Source organism: Mobula birostris, chromosome 12, assembly GCF_030028105.1.
Source record: "Mobula birostris isolate sMobBir1 chromosome 12, sMobBir1.hap1, whole genome shotgun sequence".
NCBI lineage: Eukaryota > Metazoa > Chordata > Chondrichthyes > Myliobatiformes > Myliobatidae > Mobula > Mobula birostris.
Window position 1 is genome coordinate 72,342,054 of NC_092381.1, and position 21,202 is coordinate 72,363,255.

At 39.0% G+C, this 21,202-nt stretch overlaps 1 protein-coding gene across 1 annotated transcript in view; it reads right to left on the bottom strand.

Annotated features, from left to right (window-relative positions):
* Positions 1-2,984: 2,984 nt before the first annotated feature.
* slc30a7 (solute carrier family 30 member 7) overlaps positions 2,985-21,202 on the bottom strand; it is a 68,076-nt gene continuing 49,858 nt past the window's right edge. Inside the window, exons 9-11 of the mRNA XM_072274098.1 lie at positions 8,047-8,137; positions 7,805-7,954; positions 2,985-5,590 (exon numbers count right to left, since the gene is read on the bottom strand). Of these exons, the coding sequence (XP_072130199.1) occupies positions 5,543-5,590; positions 7,805-7,954; positions 8,047-8,137 (289 nt within the window). The 3' untranslated portion in view covers positions 2,985-5,542. The remainder of the gene's footprint in view (positions 5,591-7,804; positions 7,955-8,046; positions 8,138-21,202) is intronic.

Below are 21,202 nucleotides of genomic sequence, written 5' to 3' on the forward strand. Positions count from 1 at the left end.
TTATTTTAGAAAGAATTTCCATGCTTAGTTTAGTTAAGATTTACAACCATTGCTCTCTCCAACACATTAATGATGATCAGAAACAAGCATTTGTAGCACTAAAGATAACCATTTTACTTTTCATGTTGGTGTTGGATAAGTTTGTCATCTTGTCTCATGTTGCATCTGTACTCTTCACAGATTTGGGATTTCAAATGCACAGTCATTATTTCTTATTTATCGAGACTTTCTGCCTTTCAGGCATTGGAATTTCATATATTTGCCAGCTCTCAGAGATTTAATTTTCCCTCTAATCATTCTACAGTTGTCTTAAAATCCATGGCTCCTGGCCTCTGGGTATCAACATCTCCGAAGACATGGCCTGGGCCCAACATATTAATGCAATTACTGAGAAAGCACAACAACAGCTTTATTTCAGGAGTTTAAGGACACTTGTTATGTCATCAGAGTCTGGAATTTTTTGAAAAAACAGGTGTACTATGGAGAGCATTCAAACTGGTTGCATCACCATCTCATACGCAGGGACCACTCATGGGATCAGAAAACACTGCAGAAAGTTGGAAACACAGTCAGCTCCATCGCAGGCAATAGACTCCCCAACATCGAGGTTATCTTCAAAATTCGATGCCTCAAGAAGGTGGCATCCATCATTGAAGCCTCCCATCATGCAGGACATACCCTCTTCTCATTGCTACCATCAAGGTGGTGGTACAGGTCCTGAAGACACAAACTCAGATATTTCAGGAACAACTTCTTTCCCTCCACCATCAGATAGCTGAACGGACCATGAACCCATGAACACTACCTCACTTTTTTTGCTCTCTTTCTACACTTAATTTAATTTTATATATTTCATTGTAATGTGTTTTTTTATAATTATGTAATGCACTGTACCGCTACCACAAAACAACAAACTTCACAACATATGCTGGTGATAGTAAACTTGATTCTGATTCCAGGCACTTTTTACAAAGTACATATAAACTCAGTGTGGGCACGTGGCCAAGTGGTTAAGGCATTCGATCTGAAGGTCGTGAGTTCGAGCCCCAGTCAAGACCGCCTGTTGTGTCCTTGAGCAAGGCACTTAATCTGCGGCGACACTGGTGCCAAGCTGTATGGGTCCTAATGCCCTTCCCTTGGACAACATCGGTGTCATGGAGAGGGGAGACTTGCAGCATGGGCAACTGCTGGTCTTCCATACAACCTTGCCCAGGCCTGCACCCTGGAGAGTGAAGACTTTCCAGGCGCAGATCCATGGTCTTGCAAGACTAACAGATGCCTTAAATACACTCAGTGTATTTAAAATGTACACCTGCTCATTAATAAAAATATCTAATCAGCCAATCATGTGGCAGCAGCTCAATGCATAAAAGTATGCAGACATGGTCATCAGTTTCAGTTGTCAGACCAAACATCAGAATGGGGGAGAAATATGATCCAAGTGACTTTGACTGTAGAATAATTGTTGGTGCCAGACCTGGTGGTTTAAGCATCTCAGAAACTACTGATGTCCTGTGATTTTCACGCAAAAATCTCTAGTGTTTACAGAGAATGGTGTGAAAAATGATTCTAAAAACACAGCGAGCAGTTCTATGGGTGAAAATGTCTTATTAATTAGAGACCAGAGAATATCCAGACTGGTTCAAGGCAACAGTAACTCAAATAACCACACATTACAACAATGTGAGCCTGTTGGGGTCATCTACTGTACCCAGTGCTCCCAGTCTGGCCTCCTGTAAACCAGTGAGACCTGACATAGATTGGGAGACTGCTTCGCTAAGCACCAACTGGCTCCATCTGCCAGAAAAAGCAAGGTCTCCGGGTTACCACTCATTCCAATATGTCAGTCCATGGCCTTCTCTACTGCTATGAAGAGGCCACACTCAGACTGGAGGGGCAACACCTTATATTCCATCTGGGTAATCTCCAACCTGATGGCATGAACATCAATTTCTTGAACTTCCGGTAAACGTTCTCTTTTTTCCCCCCACCCTCCCCACCATTCCCATTTCCCTCTCACCTCATCTCTTTACCTGCCCATCATCTCCCTCTGGTGCTCCATCCCCTTCCTTTTCTTCCATGGTCTTCTACCCTCTCGTATCAGTATTCCCCCCTTCTCCAGCCCTTTATCTCCTTTGCCGATCAACTTCCCAGTTCTTTACTTCACCCCTCCTCCTCTTCTAGTTTCACCTATTACCTTGTACTTACTCCTCCTGTACCCCCCCAACCTTCTTGACCCAATCATCTTTTCTCCCCCAGTCCCGATGAAGGATCTCAGCCCAAAATGTCAACTGTTTACTCTTTTCCATAGATGCCGCTGCCTGGGCTTGCTGAGTTCCTCCAGCATTCTGTGTTGCTTTGGATTTCCAGCATCTGCAGATTTTCTCATTTCTATTATAGCAGCGGTGTACAGAAGAACATCTCTGACTGCGCAACACATCGAACCTTGAAGTGGAAGAGCTACAGCAGCAGAAATCCACAATCGGTTTCCACTCCTGTACCTAATAAGTGATCACTCAATGTCAAGTATGTACTTTGATCATTTTTACTTATGACTTTATTATTTTACACACCATTTCACTTTCCCTTCAGCCATCTCTTTACTGAAGAAAACAACTCCAGCTCTGGGAAGATTCTTGTATCTTTTCCGCACACTTTCAAACACAGTATGACAACCAGAACTGTACACAGTACTGGAGCTGTGGTCCTTTATGGAAATCAAACCTAGCTATGTTTATATGGACTACATCTCTGGTGATAAAGAGAAAAAAGATCTTTGCCTTGATCATCATCTCTGGTCCCAACTGTTTTCAGGGATTCATGGATATGCACACCATAGTCTCTCTCTTCTCCGATGCTTCTCAGATTTGAAAAGCCTGTACATGGGAAAAATTATAGGGAATACCTGTTTCATAGCATTAAATTCCAAGGAACATATACCTGCAAGAAATTTAAAATTAACTTATTCAGAAACTTGAACAAACTGTAGTTATCAAAATATTTATTATGCATATTGCTGCATCTCAGACAAGTTCTTTGATGAGTGTTTACTGTAGAGACTATTAGAGTAGTACATACTTCAAATTGCTTTGGTGATCTTTACAATTGTTCTAAAATATTAAAAATACTGTAGTCAATCTCTTCTTAAATAATCAAGAGATTTATCTAGAATGATAAATATATCAACTAGAATAACTACCAAATAGCTCAGGACTCACATGTGGGATCTCAGAAGTTTCAGTTTAGTAACCTTGAACAGGAAAGACCTCTACATTCTGACAACCATACTCTTTTTCTCCTCTTTTATGCTCAATTAATTTCTGGGTAGAGGCAAAGGCTTGATACAGAGCAAAGAATCCTTTGATTTAAGATTGAAAGTGTTCCCAGAACTAGCAACAATGCATATTATAGCTAATACAGTGACTATTCCATTTAAACCAAAGAGTAATAATGCTTTACAAATAAATACTTCTGCTTTGAAACAAAAGTATTTACTGTTTTTTTGAAAATCAGATAAACTTTCTTATTAACACACTTTGTGCACAAATGCTGTAAATTTAACACCCTTTTGTAGCATGTAGATTGAGCAATACAAATTTAGAAAGACCCAAACTTGAGAAAACCATCTAATTGTTTTAGAAATACCCTCCGGAGGCATAGAGTAGGAAAAAGGACAGTCTAGGCAGTACCTTTGTTTTATTCTTCACAGACAGGGTCTGATTACAACTTGAGTGTGCAAATACATCATGCTAAGATTTCCAAGCTATAAACATTTGCTTTGGATAATGCAGTTTGGCATCCACTGTAAGATACTGTGCTATATTCCTTTTTCCCTTATGCAGCTAATTTAAACGACAAACAACTTAATTGCTGGATGACCTCAATTTACAAAAGTACATTTTAACTGTTAAAACAGCTAAAACGAATTAAAATTTGACACAATTTTAAAAGCACACTGTTGATTTTTGTTCTCTTCAATCCCTATCACAGACACTGGACAAATCTGATTTCCTTCTACCCAGTGACACATCACCAATAACTCTGACTAATTCACCCTAACTTGCCACAGGGCAAATCATTTGTTAAACCTCATTACCACCTGTTGAATAAACTCAGCATTGAGTTGAATCAGAATTATATTCTCTTTTCCAACCGCTAAGTGACAAAAATTCAAATAATTAAGTCACTATTTTCATGTGAAAATATTTAAACTGATGTCTAATGCTCATTTAACTGAACCAGCACAAGCATCAGTGAAAGTGATTGCTAAACTAATCAATTCATGACAGGCTTATTCAAACATGGTTTGAATCTGCCAAGAGCTTTTTCTCCCCCTTTTATATTTATAAACTGATTGTTTTTCATAGTGTAAGCAATTTATAAACAGTTGAGAGAAGGATCTGGAAATCTACCAACAGGTGAGGCACTAGTTTTTAAACCAAGTGTGACAAAAGATCATTGGTGTAAACATCAACTACGTTTTTTTCTTTCCAGTAATCTCTACTGCCTTATATGCTGAACATTTCCAGAATTTTCTCTAAACATTTCAGATTTCCAGCATTCGCAGTACTTTTCTTTTTCTAAAAGCACCACTTAGAGCATTTAAAATAATTCCTTTTCACTATCAGAACAGATACAAACAGTACCAAAAGGCAAATCAGGATAATGTATAATTTTTAAAGAAAACTCTTGACAATTTACAAACATTCAGTGTTCTTATATCTGGCTATTTTTCTTCTGCATGGATTCTCTGCTGGACCGTTCAATTTCACCCAGTCCATTCCTGGGTGAACTCAAGTGTGCAAAGTTTCCATGGTGCAATGGAATTTCTTTATATTTTATCAGAGTACAATGAACATGTCAAAGGACCTTTAAAAGAATAAGCTATTGAACTGGATACCAACATGCCACGACAAAAAGGATCAGTCCCCTAACCTCCTGCCTCTCCCTACAATGATCTATTAAAACCCAGAAAAACCATGCTGATTACCATGATGTGCACTACTGACCAATGATTGTAAGACTTGCTCTGATGGGTCCAGTAATCACTACCTGCCTTTCAAATATTACTTCTTGGCCACCATAAGAAGGCACTTCAGAAACATGGTTCATATCATTCAATATGTGAGCATACAACAAATGAAATTTTAAAAAAACGGAATGCAGAATGACAGCCAAGATGACAAATATTTAAATGAACAGGGATAGTCTGAACTGTGGGAACACATCTGTTAAATTGGATGCAGGATAATACAACATTGTTCATCACACAACAGAACACCAACTCAGCTTCAATTCCGTAACAGTCAAGATGAAATAAGACACTTTAGGTCTAATCACAAAATGGTTGTTCCATATATAGCAGATGATGTTAATTATTTCACCGTTCCTCGACTCGAGACCTTCTACTGATGCAAGTGAATAATACCACATTCAAGTTTGCTGCACGCTGGTGGTGTTTCAAATCCAGTGACGAACCAGCAGTTAAATCTGTTCCCAGATCCAATAACCAGGAGTTTAGACCTACGTGATTCAGGCATCTTTACATTGCTGCAAAATCAATCTGTACGTAAAGCTGCCTTACGCCTGCCTGCCAACAAAAAAGAAAGTTTATTCATCCATTAAAGTAGGAATGCACTGTTTCCTCTCCAACACCAATTCAGTATCATAAAATTCTCAACTGTCCTTCAATTAAATGGGAAGAATGATATTTAATATATGAATGGCTTTCCACATTATTACTTCAAAAATTACTGCAACATCATTCTGCACACTTGAATTTGCTGATTGCTAAAAGTGGCAAAGACAAGTTGTACCTGTATATATATCAAACGAACAAAGTCACAAATTCAGCTTCTAATGCACAAAACTGGGTGGTCCAGTAGCATAGTAGTCAGCACAATGCTTTTAAGTACAGGTAACCAAGGTTCAATTCCCGCCTCTTCCTGTAAAGAGTTGTACATTCTCCCTGTGACTGCGTGGGTTACTCCAGGTGCTCCAATTTCCTCCCACAGTGTACGGTTGGTAGGTTAATTGGTCATTGTAAACTGTCCCATGATTAAGCTAGGATTAAAATTTGGGGATTGCTGGGCGATTCAAAGAACCAGAAGGGCCTATTCCGAACTATATCTCAATAAATAAGAACTTCTGTCTGACAAGCGAGGTCAGGAGGCTGGAACCACTTTCTCCATTAGAAAGTAACTTCAGAACCCAGGAAAGGGGGAATCAAATCACCCAGAACATATTCCATATTAGGGAAAAATACAACACACGAGAAACACAGGGGCACAGCTGTTTGTGGTTGCTGTCTCTTTTCTCCAGGGACTCAAGTTGAACAGTATACGATATGTTGGTGTGGAATTTGCAGGTCCTCTACATGTTCCAATTTCCTCCCACATCCCAAACCTGTGTGGTGGGTAAACTGACTACAATAAATTATCCCTTAGCCATAGGTAAATAGCAAAAAGGGAGCTGACAGACATACATGACAGTAAATCAAACAAAGAGTGGGGAGGATGGGACTAATGAGATTATGCCTTTGAGAACTGACACGTCTTTAGCCAGCCAAAGGTCTCCTGTGAAACAAAAACATTTAATTATGTTCCCATGCTTTTCTATTGGTGCTGATCAGGTTATTAAGATGTAGCTTGGAAAACTGAACTCATGCGTTGATAAGTTATATTTGTGCTCAAACATGCAAAACACCGAAGACTCTACATTGAGTGGAGAATGCTTAAAGGCAGGGCAAGGTAGGAATATTGGCAGTGCACTTGCTGCAGAGCAGGAGGTCCTATATAATGAAGTGCACTGAATTATTCTTTGAGGAAATTACAAGATCAGTCATTCTACAAGATAATTCATAAAAGGCTACCAAGTAATACAGCAACATGAAAAATTGGTGAGCAGAGTTTAGTTCAATAACAAGTTATATTTCCATTGCTGGGTATGTCCAAGCATCAGAATAAGATCCTGAGTTTGACGGGGCTTAAGTGGGGGTGGAGTGTAGTGGGGTAAAGTGTATGCTAAGTAGGTCATGACTAAACGCTTCTAAGTAATAAATCCATTAGGTTTTCTCATTAATTGAGGTGATAGACTGATCATGTGTAGCAGTATTATACTAGAATGGGATGTGGCGGGCTTCACACCACCTGTTATCTTTGAAATGCAAACAATGAGTGACAAAACTAAAAAAAATAAACAACCACTAACATTCTTGCAATGGACACAAAGCAGAATAATGAAAAACTGCAAGAGGAAGGCAGAAACAGACAACAGCATCAGACTGAAGAGAAGCAGGCAATTATTTCTATCCCCATTGTTATACATTGTGCCCATTTAGACAACCCTTAAACTCAACAGTTGCTAAGCACCATACCTCTATTAAAGACTGCAAAATAACAGAACAAGCAAGAGGATTTTGTTTTGTAGTAAACACTAAAGTAAAATAGATGGGTCCTAGGTAGTAAGATGCTAAGTCTGAAATAATAATGGTGTTACGTTGATTTACATAATGATACATTATTAGAGCATCAAATTCAAACAGGTTCATTCTCAGCTTCTAATTTTATTGGATACAGAATATCCCACTACAGGCAAAACTCTTTCATATTTATAACTTACAAGCTGACATGCATAAATAACAGACTCTTGCTTATAGATGCTTGCAAGAAGCATTTCCTAAATACGTAAAATTACCTTCATTTTTGTGCTTTCTAGGAAGCTGCTCTTAAAAGGTCAATGGCAACTTTGTATTTATATAAAAGGAATATTACCAACAAAAATAATAAATGTTCTCTTGATATACCTGAGTGAAAATGTTGTGTGTTTGGCTCAAAATCCATCGTGCATCTGCATCAGGAGCTACCAGAAGCTTCATTGTTCCAATGTAAACTTCACTACATAAAGTCCAGAAGTGGGGATCAATTATACTATATACACCTTGCAAGTGTTGAACCTAAAAAAAAATAGAACATTTTAGTGTTTCACTGAACTAGATGTACTGAGGATTTTTCTAAGACTTAATAATACAAAATTAATTGTACGCACCCGCTGGTAGCACTGAGGCAATATGTGATCCAAAGAAGGAGGTGTACGTTGCATTAAAATCCCAATGGATTGCCTTAAAAGTGGAACAACGCTGCCAGGGAAAGAGAACATAATTAGAAGCTTTTCCCTTCTGTACACTACCTTGATTCTAGAAATGCTGTTTTTAACTTACACAATACACTTTTTAATACAGATTGATACTGTCCACATCAGCACTATACTATCTTGCAGTAGGTACTGATTCATATCTATTGTTTTAGATGAAGCTGAATGAATACTTTTGATTCCAAGCAAAGCAATGCTTCTTCACCATAGGACGGTATCAGTTTGCTGGCTACAAGACATATGAAAGGACTACAAAGCTTTTGCTTAAATTATATATCAATACTAAGTAATGCAAGGTCACAAACGTCCTACAGAAAGTCATTATTTTCTGAACAATTAATACTCCCTCAGAAATACCTATAAAGTAGATATGAGTGAAAGTACTAAGATTTTATACGGGGTGTGACTTGCTAGATCACTCAAATGACGGTACATGTTAGAGCTGTATGTACAGTTTACCACACAGATAACAGATTTGCTTGTCTGAAATTCGCACCTTTTCTGCAAAATATAAGTGTTTTAAGTTGAGAAAAGCAACTTTGCACTTGTTTTCGACTGAAAAACTATTAAGGGATCCCAATTAGCTATAGTTTGGGCAACAGTAACTTCTGCCATATCTGGACAACAAAATTACTTTTGTATTCAAGATAATGAAACAATTTTTTTTAGAAGGAACATGTAATCCCTTAATGGTTAGAAAACAGTAAAATGAAGCAATATTTATACAAGAAAACAATTTAAAAGGTTCAGGTAACCAATAATAATCACTTTCGTTATTGGAAATAAACCACATTCCTCTACTGTGCAGAATGAATGTCCTTGCCACATTAAAAAAAATTAAATCCTTAAAACCTACTTAATGTTCACTTTGTGAAAATGAATTAAACTTTGCTGTGCCACAATTAAACCCTGCCTAATAATTTAATATTGAAAGTATTCCCTCATTTATTTCACTCTGGTAATTATAATTAAATTACCTTTCTTACACTTTTAGTTTGCTGTAGCCCACTTAACAAGTGAAACTAAGGAACTCAGCTCACTTTAAATTAAAATAACCCCATGTGTTTTGAATATATTTTTTCCTGGTTGTAGTCTTGGAGGCACCCCAGTGATTGGCATAGACTGTATTCTCTTAATACCTGCAACAGGCTAATTGCTACTATGGCTTTATTAAATACTCAATGAAAAATGTCCCCATTGATCACAGACAAACTTAAATTTTGCAGTATTACAGTGGTGAAAGTGTACTGAAGAGTTCATCCTGCCAACATTCATATGTAAATTACAATCCTGTGTTTTGGAATAGAATTTTATTTCTCACATCCATCTCACAATGAGGGAGTAAAAATTTTTTATGTTGCATCTCCATCGCTCCATTGCCCAAACACTAAGATTGTATAAATAATTGTTTTGTACACATGTATGTACAGTGAAATACAATGTACAATCAGATCAATGTGTATTGATCAATCTGATGGCCTGGTGAAAGCTGTCCTGTAGCCTGTTGGCCCTGTCTTTAATGCTGTGGTACCGTTTGCCAGACGGAAGCAGCTGAAACAGTTTGTGGTTGGGGTGGCTGGAGTTCCTGATTTTCCTCTGGGCCCTTTTTACACACCTGCTGTTGTAAATTTCAGAGATACGCCTGGCTTCATGAGTATGAATGATATATTGAAATGGAGCAAGTGTAAATACAATTGTCAATGGTGATGATGTCAGCCTGGCAGAAAATACCAAGATCAATTTCATTGTCCAGCAATGAGTTTTTAGGATTTTGGAGTAGTATTGGTGAAAACTCTCCAATATTTTGTAATGCTGGCTCAAGTAATCCATACCTCAAAACCATATGGCAAGGTGAGGATCACAGATCAGGAGACCGTGACCAACTATTATACTCTTAATCTTCAAAAAACCGTGCAAGTGCATTGGTGATTTCTGTTACTGAATTCTGTATTCACTAAGAGGTAGGCTCCCAAGATATTGAAAGTGATGTTTTCTGGACCCAGTTGATGAAATTTATTGTTGGGATGTGGTGTTATGTAAAGGGTATTTAGGCTGGCAGAGGACCTTTGCCTTATAGAAACTTAGTATGAAGCCTGTTCATTCAGCGGGTTTAATGAACGAGTTAATGATAACTTGGAGCGTAGCCTCAGGGTTCACTTACATCATTACCATCCGTCTCCTGTACCTAATAAAATGCCTACTGAGTGTACATACATTCAGTCAAAAATATAGGGAGAGAAAACAAACCACAGAATTATCATGAAGCCACACTATAATGTTCTTCAGGGAAGGAAATCTGTCATACTTATCTAGTTTGAATTAATTTTCAATCTAGAATGGATTAGTTAAAGCCGTAGAGCACAGAAAAGGGCCCTTCAGCTCACCCTGTCCATGTCAACTATTATGTGCATCTATACTAACCTCACTTGCTTGCATTAATTCTATATTCCATATGCCTTAAATTTTTTTATCTGGCCTCTGAAACGCAAGTCACTCAGTTCCACAACAAAAAGAGTTAAGAATAATTACTGTTTCAATTACCCAAAAGGCAAAATCATTGAATTTACTTCTTTTAAACTGCAATACCCATAGAAAGCGAGAAGAAACATTTTTTTTTCAAATCATGAATACTAGGCGTTGTCTAACCAATAAACCACAAAAGGGAAGTGCTGTGAAACATAACACTTAAAACTTCAACAAGCAGACTCAAGGCAATCAAGTCAAAATGCAAAATATACAACAGCTATTTTCTTATAATTTCAATTTAAGTCTTTTGGAATGTACCTTGCCTTTTTTTTTCCAAAACTTGCTCCTTCAAAACCTAGAGTACATCAGCTGAAATAAAACATCTTCACCCAGAAACTAGCAGTTAATTAAAATCATTTTTACAAAGTAATGTATAAACAATATCATTATGAAACTTGTAACCAAACTTCTTACAAATTACGTCAACTCATCGTAAAATAATCTGATACTCCCTTACACTACCCAATTATTTGATCACATCTAGGAAAATAGACATCGCTGGATGCTTCACAGCCTGATCGGCAAACAGAATAAAGACAACTGACAAGGATAGCTGTATAAAGGCTTGATCTGAGAGCTAGATATTATTAAGTGGTTCTGAGATAGAGATGACAAGGATTTAGAGATGCCAGCCTACAGCCTTATCCATTTACAAAGCACTTTGGTTTTATCATTGCCAAATTTTCAACAATTAACAGACTGATTGATGGTCACCATGGACCAGGCAAATAAATAATGGGATTACGAGAGTGCGGTTACTAACCACATTGCTCTCCAAAGTCTTTCCATCATTTGCAAGACACAGGGTGTTTACCTGGTGCAGCAATCAGCTGCACTTGAGAAATTAGACAGCATCCAGGCCAAAGCATCTGCCAACATTCAGTCCTTCCACTTCAGCTGCCCTGTGCTAATGGGCTTTTGACATCCACAAAATGCAATGCGGTAACTTGCCAGGGCTTTTTTTCACTGCATCCCACTCCCCCAAATATGGAACTCAGGAGAATCAAAGACAGCTGGTGCTTAATAAATCTAATTCTTGCAATTGTGCACCATGTTGTAAATACCTAGACTTAGAAATATGTTACTATTCCTTCACTGCTGTCGAGTCAAGATCCCTGAACTTCTTACAACAATATTAACACCAACAAAATCAAGACTACTAATCATAAAAGGACCATGAGAGTATTTTCTCTACAAGGATAGTTGGTAGCTCAAGACGGCAACTTATAATCACCTTTGAATATAAATTGGAACAGAAATTCTAGACTTAGCAGCTACATCCACATCCTGTGTATGAACAATATGAAAACCTCAAAAGACACAACCATAAAGTGACTATGGCTTATAAAAGCACATCAGTTAAATTGCGTAGAATGCCATCTTTTGTATCAGGATCATTAGATTATATAAATTGTAAAGTTGTAGGAATAATCATAATTTATACTTTTGGGTGAATTTTGCACATCAGAAATGATATATTTTTCAGAGATCAGAAATACTAATGAAAAATATACCATCCTTATACTTCATGTACTGCCAGAATGAATTACCCAAAGATGTTATATTTAAGCCACACTACCTTGACTAACGTACACCTCCTGGAGTCAAGATTATTGACCTGTAATAAATACAGCTAACTTGCTTTGTGTGCATTGGAGTGTTATTCCCTTAGATGCCCACCTTCTTCAGTTTTACTAGGCACCTTCCTGTCAAATTCAGTCAAATGGTGCCTGCTGTCAAGGCAGGCAATCTGGTCTCACCTGTAATTCAGTTCTTAAGTCAATGTTTAGACTACAACTTCAGTGTTATGTAGAAATGAGTGGCTTAGATGTAATCTGAAGATGACAGTAAAATACAGGTTATAAATAGGCACCGTTTGACTGCACCTGTACTGACATCTTCCAGGATTGAGCAAGTAAGTGGCTGCTTTGTGAGTAGCCACACTGATTTTTTTCCCTGTTTTGTGGATTATATATCTGGGCCATTTTCCACATGTGAGAAATGTACCAAAGCAGCTTATCTACATTCAGAGCTAATTCAAGTGAAAATTTTCAGTATTAGAGCAAGAATATGATTGGTAACATAGTCTTTATCAGGAAACTGCTCTCAGCAGTTTCTTGATAAACAAATCAAACTGACTGTTCTTGGGATTCTCCAACACAAGAAACAGGTGATGATCACTCAGCACTTCCCCTTTAAGGTGGCTTCATCCTTGCCTTAAGGTGGCTTCATCCTTGCCTTAAGCATTCACACTCAGGGCACTGATCAGTTGTGAATGGTCCTACATACATTCCCATCATTCTTTAATTTACAATTAATATGGCAGCACTGCAGTTTAAGATTGTGAAATTGCTTAGCTCTGTCCTTTTCCTGTTTTTGCTCTTTCACACATAAAATCACATGTATCTCCTTCCAATTAGGTGGACCACTAGGAGTGGGAATGGAACACGTCTTTACTTGCATCACAGCCCCCCCCCCCATTCTCCACAGGGATTGCTCTCTCTAGGTTTCCATTGTCTTGTCCATTGATCCTGCCCCACTACTCTCCTTCTTGGCACTTATCCCTGCAAGTGGAAGTGCTACACCTGCCCATTTAACTCCTCCCTCACCTCCATTCCGGGCCCCAAACAATCCTCCCAGGTGAGGTAATACTTCACCTGCGAGTCTGTTGGGGTTGCCTACTGTATCCAGTGCTCCTAATTGGACCCCCCTCTACATTGTTGAGACCCGACAAAAATTGGGGGACCACTCTGTTGAGTACCTTCACTCCATCCGCAACAAGCAGGATTTCCTGGTGGCCAACCTTTTTAATTCCAATCCCCATTCCCGTTCTGATATGTCGGTACTTGGCCTCCTATACTGCCACAATGAGGGCACTCTCAGGTTGGAGGATCAACACCTCATATTCCATCTGGCTAGCCTCTAACCTGATAGCACAAACATTGATTTCTCTAATTTATGATAATTTTCTGCCTTCTCCCTTTCCACCATTCCCCACTCTGGCATCCTTCTTACCTCTACTCTTCTCATTTGCCTATCACCTCCCCCAGTGCCCCCCTCCTTCCCTTTCTCCCATGATCCACTCCCTATCAGGTTCCTTCTTCTACTATCACCACCCAGCTTCTCATTTCATTCCCTCCTCCCCCCACCCACCTAGCTTCACCTATCACCTTCTAGCTTGTACTCCCTTCTCTCCCCACACCTCATTCTGGTTACTTGCCCCTTCCTGAAACCAGAAACGCTGACGTTCTTATGGATGCTGACTGAGCTGCTGAGTTCCTCCAGCATTTTATGGGTGTTCCAACCACATATTACAGTTTTGCCAGGCTGGCATCTCATGATTGGTTTGCATGCTACTGATTCTGTTGCTCCAAAATGTTCACATTATTAACCCATTTTATAAATTAATTGATCTAAACTCACTGGGTTTGAGATACAAGAGAGTGGAGATGCTGGAATCTGGAGGGAAAAAAAAGGAAAAGAAACTGCTGCTGAAATTCAGCAGGTCAAACAACATCTGTGGAGGTAACCTTATACTGAATGGTTCAGGTCAAGACCCTTCATCTAGGGGATGATAGTCACTATAAGGAGAGAGGAAGGGATGACAGGCAAGTTGGTAAATAATAGTTGGAACCGGGCTAGGTGGAAGATAACGAACTGGTTGTTCGGGAAGAGAAGAGTTTAGAGTTAGGCTGGTGGGTGATTGGTAGAAACACAAGGGGAAATAAATGGACAGATAAACCCAGCTGGGGGGAGGAGGGAAGGGGAAAGGAGAGGGTAAAGACAATGACTGGAAGGTGACAGGTGAAATCAGATGATGTGCAGATGGAACTAGATGGGGGATTGAATGCAAAAGGTAGACCAAGAAAGAAACCTAGGTGAATGGGTGTGTGAGTGAGAGGCAGATGGAACCAAGTAGTAGGGTGGGTTGGGAGGAAGGGGTGCAAAAGGCAGAATGAGAACATGGGTGGAGCAATAGGAGTGGAACTGGAACAAAGGCAAAGTGATTTATGAACTATAAATTTTCTAGTTTCATAGCACTGGGTTGTAGACTGCCATTAGGTTGCAGAAAAATCACATTACATTAATTGGCTAGCCAACAACCCAAAGGTATGAACATTGAACTTGCCAAGTTCAGGAAATCCACAATGTGTGTGCTTTGCCCACCCTTAGCAGTCATCCTAGGTTCTCTTTCTCTCTCCTTTTCAAGCTTTTACTCCTCTTCCCCCCCCCACCCAACCCCAGTTATCTAGATTCATTACCCTGTTCCACACAGTCTATCTGTCTATCATCCACACACACAACCAACTTCATTTTTTCTCAGCTTAGCTTTCTCATCAGGCTAAACCTGCTGACCACATCTCTCATATCCAGTTTCACTTAGGACCTGCCAGCTTCTGTCTCTATCTTTCACTGCCCTCTCCCACTTGGTTTCAACTACCCAGTTTATTCCTAACCTGATTCCACCCATCAATTTCTGAACATCCCCTCCCCTGCTCCACCTGCCTATGCCAACATAACCTATCAGCCCTCCTCTCACCCTTCCCTCTCATTCATTTACTCTGCCATTCTCAGGGTCGTGAACCAAAATGTCAACCATCTGTTTCCTTGGATATAGCCTGACCTGCTGATTTCCTCCTGCAGTTTGTATTTGACATCAGCTCTTTGATGAGGAATATTGGCATCCATTCTTTACATTGTCAAGGCACCAACTTCTATAAAGTGAACTTGAATTAAATATAGAAAAGAGCAAGTTTACCAACACCACCATTGCAATCCACTTCACATGATGATGAACATCAGGTCACCAGATGGACACATGTCCAACAGGTTTCTTCTCAAGCACCATGTGCCCTCTTGTAAACAACATGACAGAACATTGGTCAACTTCCCCAGACACGCATACAGCTTAAAATGCTACAGGGGAACTATAAGTTTCATTACAAATCAGGAACAAAGCAAGATGTGAAACTGCCTAACATTTAGAACAATTACAGATGTATAACAAAAGTAGAAACGGAAGTTTCCAAGTATTTTAATTCTGAATTAATATTTATTTTTCACTTTTGAATTATTTCATAAAACCAAGACTGCTCAAATATTATAAATTTTGAATACTGTACACACAAAGATTAGATATTGCATACAACAGAAAATCTGTAAATGCTGGAAATCCAAGCATCACACACTGAATGCTGAAGAAACTCAGCAGGTGAAGGGTCTCTGCCCGAAACGTCGACTGTACTTTTTCTCCCCATAGATGCTGCCTGGCCTGCTGAGTTCCTCCAGCATTCTGTGTGTGTTGATTAGATATTACATTACATTTCGTAATATTAAAAACAGGCAAGCCCAAAGAAACATTAAAGGGCAAGGGAAGACATATTTCAAGTTGAGAATGTGCCACATCAGTTCTTCACAGCTCAGCAAAATCATTCAAATTAATGAATTATAGTTATTTGATCCAATTAGTAAACAATGAGACAAGAGATATTCAAAAGCTTAGTAAATGAGGAGAGTTTTAAGGTGGATCTTTCAAGAAGGAACTGAAGAGACAGAGGAGGTGAGGAAGGAAACCGCACAGCACAGGGTGTACAGAACTGAAGATACTGCCGCAATTGTGGGATGAAGGGAAGATGGGAGTATGGCAGTATAAGAGTTCAGAGCAGAACAGCCTAAACACAAGTAACTATGAGATATTACAAAAAGAGCAAGAAATAAAATAAAAGCTGAATTTAAACAAACTCTACACATCCTAAAAGATACAACAAACAAGCCTGAAGCCACTTACTGTTCAGCCAGTTACCATTGCAATGTAAGGAAACATGGCAGCTGATAAAGTCCCACTAACAATAATGAAACACGTGATAAAAGGTGTGGGTACTAGGAGTTAATATAAGTCATTGAGAACAGGGCTGGTTAACAAGTTGGACCTGACGTATGATGGTAAACACAACTTATGAAAAGATGTTTATAGGTTAGTGGTTATTTTAAGTATCAGTGCATTGCAACCCAGAGATATCTGACACTTTGCAGATGCAATGCATCCCAGCTCCGACTGGAAGAAGAATTTATCTGAAAGTTGAATACAAGATGTTGAGTTTACATACCTAGTCGGCACACGCATGATTCAATGTGTATTTTATATACATCAAGAGAATAAAAGTAACAATTTTCACCTTAGAAACTGGAGGCTCTTGTCCTAACTGCAATAAATACAGGTACAAGGATTCATCAAATTTGAGCTTTCACAAGACTGAAATGGAGACTGTGAAAAGATATTCTCTATTTGATTATTATAACAAAAATAAAGTTTAGATGAAAATGTCTTGACAAACTATCAATTTTGTTCACATTACTAGGCACAAAACACTTAATATCTTTAATTAATTGGAAATGGCTGTGAAGAATTACAAGTAGTAATTAAACAAAATGCCAAAAATTGGCAAAATGTTAAATAAAATTAGCAAGTGCAAGACAATATTCCAACAATTTATAAAAATGCACAAATCTGAATAAAGCTCATCATAAAATCTAATGTTTGAAATACACAAAATATCTGACTGTAATTTAAAGCTTATTTGGTGGTAAGCTGATGATTTTGACTAACCCTCAAGAGAAGAGGATTAAAGTTCAATTTATCTTTGCAAGTTAAATATCTGTAACTAGTTTAAAAAAATCAGATATTTCAGTTATTAATCCTGATACAGTACAGCGTTTTTGTAGTGAAAAGTAAAGCATTTCAAAGAAAAATGACTACGACTATGCAGTAACAATGAAATAATAGTCACGGATACCAACAATGGTCATTTTGTCCCTATCTGATTTTTACATTAATCCAATCTCCCATTACTGTTTCTATCCCTGTTTTTCTCTTCAGTCAAAAGTTTCTATACTGCCTTGTTCTAAAATTGAAACTCTTTAAATCCAGCACAGCTTATGTAATTTACAGGAAAACTCCATACATTACATCGTAATAGCCTGAGCACAAAGAACAGGGAAGGACATGGAAGACAGCTGGAAGGATGTACAACTCTGCATGTGTTACAGCTGGAAGTCATTTATCTTTTCAACGCATCCTTCTGAACTCAAGGACTGGCTTGGGGCACACATGCCAAAAATTGCAGCTGTAAGTAGGGAAAGACAACAGATTTGGCCAGTCTTCTTCTGAACAGAATAATTACTAGGGGAAAATATTTTTGATTTTAAATAAGCAATCTTCTAAACTTGTATTTATAAATTTTGAGAAAAATTGTAGGGAATAAAAGTTGTCATTAAGCCTTGGTCATGAACTGAATAATCCTTTTGCTTGAGAGGTCCAGAGGGGAGGAGGCAACATCTGAATTATTACTTTCGTTGGTTTGACATTCACATCATAAATTTTACCTGAAGAAAAAGTATTCTTTGTGAGTGCGGGCAAGGGTGGAGAAGGGATAGAAGACTAAGAGCTTTACAATAAAACATTGATAATCCATTATTTCATTTTCTGGAAATTCATAGATTTGGCATCTGGCTCACTTGACTTGGTTACCTGTGTACCATCAAGCCCCATCAGGGCCCTGCCTCCTGTGCTGTCTCTAAACTCAGTGGGCCCCTTTTCCCACACTCCCACTAAACTGATCGAGTTCACTGGAACATTTTTCATATCATAATCATAGTACACTACAGCACAGAAACAGGTCCTTTGGCCCATTATCCATGCCAAACTATTAATCGGCCTAGCCCTGTCAACCTGTACCCAAGACCATAACCCTCCACACCACTACCATCCATGTACCTATCCAAATTTCTCCTTAAATGTTTAAATTGAAACCAAATCCACTACGTCCACTGGCAGCTTGTTCCACACTCTTCAATACCCTGAGTGAAGAAGATGCCCCTCATGTTCCCCTTAAATAGCTCACCTTTCACCTTAACCCACGACTTCCAGTTCTAGTCTTACCCAACCTGTGGAAAAAAACCACTTGCAGTAACTAGTGCTGTTCCTCAGGGGTATTTCACATTGTTTGTCAATGATTTAGATAACACAATTGATGGCTTTGTGGCAAAGTTTGCAGATGATACAAAGATACGTGGAGGGGTAGGTAGTGTTGAGGAAGCAATGCAATTGACTCGGACAAATTGGAAGAATAGGCAAAAAATGGCAGATGTAATACAGTGTTGAGGAATGTATGATAATGCATTTTGGTAAAAGGGAAAAAGTGCAGACCATTATCTAAATGGGGAGAAAATTCAAACATTAGAGGTGCAAAGGCTCTTGGGAGTCCTCATGCATGACTTCCAGAAGGCTAATTTACAGGTTGAGTCTGTGGTAAAGAAGGCAAATGCAATGTTGTCATTCATTTCAAGGGGAATAGAATATAAAAACAAGGAGGTAATGCTGAGGCTTTATAAGACACTAGTCAAGCCACACTGGGACACTGTCAACAGTTTTGGGCCCCACATCTCAGAAAGGGTGTGTTGTCATTGGAGAGTGTTCAGAGGGGTTTCATGAGGATGATTCCAGGAATGAAGGGGTTAACAAATGAGGAGCCTTTGGCAGTTTCGGGCCTGTACTCACCGGAATTTAGAAGAATGTGGGGGGGGGGGGGGATCTCATTGAAATCTACTGAATATTGAAATTGAGGGGCGACCCTTTAGAACAGTTTTTTTAGACAAGGAGTAGTGAATCTGTGGAATGCTCTGCCAGACAACAGTGGAGGCCAAAACTGTTCAAGCGAAAATTGATAGTTTCCTGTTTGGTCAGGGCATCAAAGGTTATGGCGAGAAGGCAGATGTATGGGGTTAAGTGGGATCCAGGATCAGCCACGATGGAAAGGCAGAGCAGACTCAATGGGCTGAATGGTCCGATTCTGCTGCTATGTCTTATTTACCCTATCGATACCCCTCATAATTTTATCTCTATCAAATCTCTCCTCATTCCTCTACGCTCTAGGGAATAAAGTCCTAAGCTATTCAACCTTTTCCTATAACTCAGGTCCTCAAGTCCTGGTAACATCCTTGTAAATTTTCTCTGAACTACTTCAATCTTATTGCTACCTTTTCTATAGCTAGGTGACCAGAACTAAAGACAATACTCCAAATTAGGCCTTACCAACATCTTATATAACTTCAACATAACAAATCAACTCCCGTACTCGATACTTTGATTTATGAAGGCCAATGTGCCAAAAGTTCTCTATTTACCTGTGACGCCAATTTCAAGGAATTATTAAGCTGGATTCGCAGATCCCTCTGTTCTACCACTCTCATCAGTGCTCCACTGCACACTGCAAGTCTTACCCTGGTTTGTCCTCCCAAAGTGTAACATCTCACACTTTTCTACATTAAATTCCATCTGCCATTTTTCAGTCCACTTTTCCAGCTGGTCCAGATCCCGCTGCAAGCTTTGATTACCTTCCTCACTGTCAACTACGCCCCCAATTTTGGTGTAATTCGCAAATTTCCTGATCCAGTTTACAACATTTCATCCAGATCATTGATATAGATGACAAGCAACAACAGACCCAATACCAATCCCTGAAGCACAACAGGCCTCCAGTCAGAAAGGCAACCATCTACTTCCACTCTGGGGCTTTTCCCGCGAAGCCAATGTCTAATCCAATTTATTACTTCATCCAGAATATCAAACGACTGAACCTTCTTGACCAAACTGCCAAGCGGGACCTTGTCAATGGTCTTGCTAAAGACTACATAAACAACATCTACTTTTCTCATCTTTATGAACTTTTCTGGTAACTTCCTCAAAAAACTCTGACTGGTTAGGCATGACCTACCACATACAAAGCCATGTTGACTATCCTTAATCAATCCCCATATATCCAAATCTGATCCCTTAGAGCGGCTTCCAATAACTTACCTACTACTGATGTCAGCCTTACTGTACAATAATTTCCTGGCTTTCTTTTAGAGCCTTTCTTAAACAACAGTACATTAACTATTCTCCAATCCTCCAGCATCTCATCTGTTGCTAAGGATGTTTTAAATCTCCCTCCTAGCACACCTGCAATTTCTGCACTAGCTTTCCACAAGGTCTGAGGGAAACATACCTTGTCAGGCCCTGGGGATTTATCCACCTTAATTTGCCTCCAGACAGCAAACATCTCCTCCTCAGTGATCTGTATACAGTCCATACCTCACTGCTATTTTGCTTCACTTCTCGGTCTGTCTGCAAGAAAATACAGTTGCAAAAAATTCATTTAAGACTCCCCCATCTCTTTTGGCTCCACGAGTAGATGATCATTCAGATCTTCAAGAGAACCAACTTTGTCCCTTGCAATCCGTTTGCTCTTAGTATATTTGTAGAAACCCCTGGGATTCTCTTTCACATTGTCGGCTAGAGCAACCACATGCTTTCTTTTAGCCCTCCTGATTTCCTTCTTAAGTGTTCTCTTACATTTCTTACACTCAAGTACCTCATTTGTTCCTTCCTGCCTTTGCCTGCTATGTACCCCCTTCTTCCTAACCAGGGCCTTAATATCGCTTGAAAACCAAGGTTCCCTAAACCTGTTATCCTTGCCTTTTATTT